Here is a 6000-nt window from a genome sequence, read left to right as displayed (position 1 = left end):
ATGATACTTTATAAAACGAAAATTAAGATAATGTCTTCTAGCATATCATAATCTTTATAATGAGCACTTGGCATATAAACATACTTAGGACGCCAAGAACTTCAATTAAATCTCAACTTCTGTAAAGCTAATAACAAAAGTATTTTTTAAAGGCTGGAATATGTGAACTACTAAGCAGCAGTTTGAGACAGATGAACTGAAGTAAAAGGAAATTACATTATTATAAATGCATTTATTTTTTTTTTAATTTCTATTGGAGATTTTATTTTTGTATAAGAACTATTATAGTTGCTTTCTCAATTATTCACTTTATATATATATTCATATATATATATATATATGAATTGGAATTACCCTACATCAAAGTTTCTGAAGTAAATGAAATTAACTATAAAAAATGCCCATAACTATATACAATAAGGGAATTTCCGTGCTCCTTTGACCAAAGTTTGGGAGCATTCCATCAGGTAAAAGTTGAAAATTTGAGATAAACCAAAAAGGCTTACAAGTAGCTGTAACACATTTTTTGGTCCAATTTAATATTTTAATTTTTAATTACTTTTACATGTATCTGACGCAAAATTTCTAGATTTTTTTTTCTTTACTTTTCACAATGTTAACTGAAAAAAATAGAGGGGTATTTAACACAAAACTAGAAAATGAATGCTGAAATTTTACATAAATATCTTAATATCCTGCATCCTTGTTCCATAACAAATTGCGGCATCCAGTTTTGAAGCAATCACTGCTGCCGCCTTTGACGTGTGTCCTTCCTCCAAGACAAGAAGCTATGTCTAAATTTTTCAATATGCCTATATAGTGAAAAGTATTTATAATTCTGTCTTTCCTTAAATGGGTCTTATTTCTTGTAATTCACATGACACACTTTGGCTGTGGTTGTCTGTCAAATTTCCTGTTATCGTCTAGTTTCAGCAAACCAAAACAAACTGCTCACAGAAAAGACTATGGTAACCAATTTTTTTTTTTTTTTTTTTTGGTATTTCCAGTTGGGTTTTTTCCCCTTGGACGTATAGAAAAAGGTAGGAAAAAAAAATGTCGGTCACAGCAGTTTCAACGCTCCAAAAAATGTGCCATCTCCATCCTGTGATATTTTAGCATTTTCTCGTGGTATTGCAAGTTGAAGTTCATCTCCCTCTTCCAGCTTTGCAATGCCTGGAAAGGAATTATTTGAAATAACTTTAAGTAGTGTATTAAAGGAAAGAAAAAAAACTAAAATAAAACTTTTATTTTGGTAAAAAAACTTCTACACCTTCACACTTCAAAATATGCCAGTGGACTTCTAAACTTGTTACAATTCTACTAGTCTAAAAGAAATAAGAAGAAATGAGAAGTAAGAAAAATAAGAAGAAATAAGGAGTTACAACATATATATATATGCCTTTATTATCTTCTATTTATAAAAAAAAGACTCTGAAAAGGACTTAAATATTTACCTTTAAGATAAAAGGAAATCATAATTTGATGGAATATTATACTGCATAATTTTATGATGGGGATCTTTTATAATAATGTGAACTTAAAATGCTGTTTATATATCACTTAGTCCTAATTATACTTTTAAATATGCGTATATTAGTATATTAAAAGTAAAAACAAAATTAGCCCATTTGTTAACATAGTTTTTCTCTAGAGTCCAGATGTCACATAATTCATAACCCCATTTTAAAAGAAAAAATAATGAAGAAAGAGGAGTAAGAAGAGATGGAATAAAAAATTAAAGTAAGTAGTATCTAAATTGCCAGTACCTCAGACTAGCAATTTAAAAATTAATTACCCTGTTTCATTAACATACAGTGGAAAGTTATTTATATGAATACATCTATGTTAATAGCTGTTCTGTCCTCAAACCCGGAGTAGCTGATTTATTTTGGTCAAGAGCTAGTCAGTGTTATGATCGAGAGTGACAGAAGTTTCTGTTTTGTTTTTTAATGGGTAAAGATAGACAATTAAAAAAACAATATAGTTTTGGGTGTTGTGAAGAGTACACATTCTAGAATCAGCAAAATTATTGATGAGTTTCTTAAATAACAAAAAAAGATTGGAATTTAGTTATTGAATAGATTAGTCATTATAGAGATTGAAAATGATATAATATATTGACAAAGGCTGGAGGTCACAGAGCATTATGAACTAGTATAACTTCTATTTAAAATTACAATACTGAATTATTAGCTAATTCAATTCTTCAGATTGTAGCAATTAGCTATAATGTTCCCCAAAATATATTCAATTTATTAATGAAATAATGTACAATATTCTATATTGTATGTGAAAATGGTTACTTGGTAGTATGTTGGGATCCTTAATATACCATTACAAATTTTTCAGCTTATTAGGGAAGAATTTTATGTATTAATACTACTGTATATTTTTTAATAGTTTTAAACAAATCCAATCTAGAACAGATTACAGTTGCAAACATGAAACTTCCAGGATAATGTCTCTCATATGCATTACAAATCTATTAGTGTTGAGAAATATTTTTAAGGCAAGTTTAATTACTTTCTAAAAAGCAAGGCATCAAGGAAATTTGGCAGAGTGCTCTCTTAGAAAGTAAATATAAGAGAGGAGTAGACAATTAAAAAATTGGAAAGCTCTATGTCCTAATAAATATAAATATAAATAAAGAATAGTTTGGAGTAGTCTCACAATTTATAAAGAATTTGCAACATCAAAATACTGGTCACTACTCAGCTCCCTAATTTAATGCAAATTAGGGAATTCCACTTTAATAAACTTTCTCATCATTCAGTTACAGGAATTTATAGTTGCAGATCCACAAATGATATCATCTCCATTGTTAAGAATTATTTTCCTTCCTTTTTAACTGATTTATTGTGTATTTGTTTGTAAGTCTTTGCAATAGAGTCCTTCAAACATATAGCACATCTCTAATCCTGTATATCACACTAGTTCAATCACCAGAGAGGAATAGATGTGCTTAAGGTGAATACCATTTTCTAAAAGCAGCCGTGATTAACTTGAAATTACCACCCTCCCCCCAGAAAAATAAAATGAAGGACAAATTGGCAATTACAGCTAAAAGAGACCTGAAATTAATGAATCCTGCTGATTCCCGTTGCCTCTCAATTTGTACACGACTGCTGTGTGCTGCTGAGTTGCTCTTACACTTTAAATCAAAAAGGTACCTGCCTGTTGTTCACTTATACCAGTTATCACCTGAATGAAAGTGTCCTCTGTGGGTAGTGGTGAAGTCACAGGGCAACCTGTCCTGGTCCTCAAACCTGGCCAAGGGCATTTCTTCCTCAACTTGGAAAGAAGTTTTGATCTTTCTTTCCATGGGGCTAGATTGACTGGTTTGAGTCAAATTCTGAAACTTTGTAGTTGTGTAGCTAAGGGAAAATTACCTTACTCTCTGTGACTCTGAGTTCACACCCATTACATGGAGAGACTTCAATGAATGAGCCTATGTAAAGTGTATAGAATGTGTCTGGTGCATGATAATTTCTCTGGTTGCTACTGTTATTACAGGTTGAAGAAAATACATTTTAGTGTGAATGCTATGACCTTATAGCCCTTCCTCAACTTATTGTTTAAATAATAAAACTATTAGTAATAATTTTATTTGTTTCAATTAAAGAGGACTAGTTTATTATTCAAGAGAATAAAAAAACCCCAGCATGTTGAGAAATGGCTTTTCAACTATTTGTATTTCAGTGCACTGTCCTTTCTTTCTGTTTTGTCAAGCTCAGGTTATTAGCATAGTCTATCCTTCTTTCACAATAAACTGAGAAATATTATTTACCAGCCGAATAACAGGAATTATTGGGTAGTGTTTCCGGCATATTTTGAATACATCGGAACAAAGTGACCAGACTCAATTCATCCCCGAAAACATGCACTTTTTTCCTCTGTATCAAGTGTCCCATTGCAAAGGTGCTGTCAGTATATAAAACCTGAAAAATGAAAGAACTTTGTCAGAAGTGAGTACAAAAATGGGACTGAGTACAAAACAGGAGTCATTCTGTAGTGAAAGCAGAATTAGGGGTTGAACGTACCTGACCATATATAAAGAAGTAACCGGTTTCTTTGACCAATATTTTATTTTCTTTTTCTTCTAAGGCTCTTCCTCTTTTAAAGCTGAGAAGCCATGGAACGAACGTGTAAGATCCTACAATTAAGAGAATGATTGATAAGAAATAAATTAGAGCAAGGCAATTTTTTCACCTCCATTTACTTGTTAAATTAAACCTGAAACTTAGCGGAGAATTCCATATTAAAAAGAAAAGGAGGGTGCACGAGTGGTTCAGTGGTAGAATGCTCACCTTCCATGTGGGAGACCCGGGTTCAATTCCCATACCATGCACCCCACACAGCAACCCCCCCCCCCCCAAAAAAAAAGAAAAGAAGACAAGTCATATTGCTCCATTGGGTTCTCAGCTATCACTTATATTTAAACCCAGGCAACTATCAAATATAGGAACTTGAGGGCAAACACTTCATGTGAATGACTAGTTTTAAAAATTCTTCTTAATTTCGGCTATTTCCATAATAAAAGATGGCCTAAAGAGGAGTGTTTGAGGCCAAAAAAAGGACTAAAAATACCTAAATAACACACTGATAGAGGTTTTCAGTTTTTCTTTGGTTCCTATAGAAAAGAGAGTAAGTAATGTGGACAGTTTAGCAAAGAATTATGAGAAGGAAGCAAACTCCACATCCCTTCCCCCATAGTATCCACCCCATTTGGCAACAGAACAGGGCAATAGAATGAAAGTCAGTTTCTGAGACATAATCTTTAGTAGGAAGTGGTCAAGGGACTTTGTATCAGTAGTCTGTAATATTTGAGGTCAAGTGGTTTTTTGTTCAGTACATTAATTTTCCTCCATTATCCCTCAAACATCATTTGGGGAGTGATAAGGAAATCACCGTGTTTAAGAATTGAATGAATTGGGGCAGAGAGAAGACAGTGGCTACAGAAGGAGGAAAGCTACAGAGGATGAAATAATTGAACCGAAAATGGGTGTGAGTGCTTTTGGACACCTTTAAATACTCCTTTCCAATGGATTCATATTGTAGGCACACTGAATTTCTCCCAGCAATGTTATGTGAATATTAAAGTAAAGAGTTGCTTTAGTTTGCTAAAGCTGCCAGAATGCAACATGCCATAGATGGATCAGCTTTTAATAAAGGGCTTTATTAGTCACAAACTTATAGTTCTTCAGAGGAAAGGCAGCTGGCTTTCCTCTGACTTTGTCACGTTGGAAAGCACTTGGTGGACATCTGTTGGGCTTCCATCCCAGCTTCTGGATTCAAACAGCTTTCCTCAGGGTGATTCCTTTCTGCATCTCCAAACAGCTGGGTCTAACATCCTAGTGCTGAGATGAGGTATGCTGAACTGCTGAGATTTCTTTTGACCTCTCTCTTTTAAGCCTCCAGCTAATTAACTTAAACATCATTCTTTGAGGAAGGCACACCCTTTAGCTGACCGCAGATGTAATCAGCCATAGATATATTTCACATGCTGATGATTTAAGTTCACAGCAACAGAATAATGGGGCATCATCACCTGGCCACCTGACACCTGAACATAACTATCAGAAGGGTGAATCCTAAGGTTAGAGACCAGGAAATTGGGGGTATAAATAAAGGGATACAAAATAAATGAGCAAGTGAAACTGCAGAGATGAATACTTTGACTAAGGTGAAGCTAATCAATTAGCTGAAATGAGCACCAGCTTGAGAAGGGAGATAAGGCATTTTGGCACTAGCAGTACAAGGACAGTGCCTGGGTCTTCTTAGGAAGACCTCCTTATGAATTGACTAAAGGGAACATCAGCTGTGTGCTCTCACAATACAGGAAAATTATTACCATTCATCTTCTACAGGACAAGAACACAGGGAAATCCAAAGGATTCTGTTTCATTTGTTTTGAAGACCAGAGGAGCACAATTCTGGCTGCTGACAATTTGGGATCAAGATCAAAGGAAAAACTATCTGAGTGATCTATGTGTCTAACTC

At 33.8% G+C, this 6000-nt stretch overlaps 1 protein-coding gene across 1 annotated transcript in view; it reads right to left on the bottom strand.

Annotated features, from left to right (window-relative positions):
- Window positions 1–256: 256 nt before the first annotated feature.
- The window catches only part of TNFSF13B (TNF superfamily member 13b), a 40563-nt gene continuing 34819 nt past the window's right edge, over window positions 257–6000 (bottom strand). The window contains exons 4-6 of the mRNA XM_077155858.1: window positions 4041–4153; window positions 3788–3938; window positions 257–1173 (exon numbers count right to left, since the gene is read on the bottom strand). Of these exons, the coding sequence (XP_077011973.1) occupies window positions 1061–1173; window positions 3788–3938; window positions 4041–4153 (377 nt within the window). The 3' untranslated portion in view covers window positions 257–1060. The remainder of the gene's footprint in view (window positions 1174–3787; window positions 3939–4040; window positions 4154–6000) is intronic.

The sequence above is a fragment of the Tamandua tetradactyla genome, chromosome 4, assembly GCF_023851605.1.
Source record: "Tamandua tetradactyla isolate mTamTet1 chromosome 4, mTamTet1.pri, whole genome shotgun sequence".
In the NCBI taxonomy this organism is placed as follows: domain Eukaryota; kingdom Metazoa; phylum Chordata; class Mammalia; order Pilosa; family Myrmecophagidae; genus Tamandua; species Tamandua tetradactyla.
Note: the sequence above shows the minus strand (reverse complement) of the source record. Positions and strands in the feature narration are given on the sequence as shown.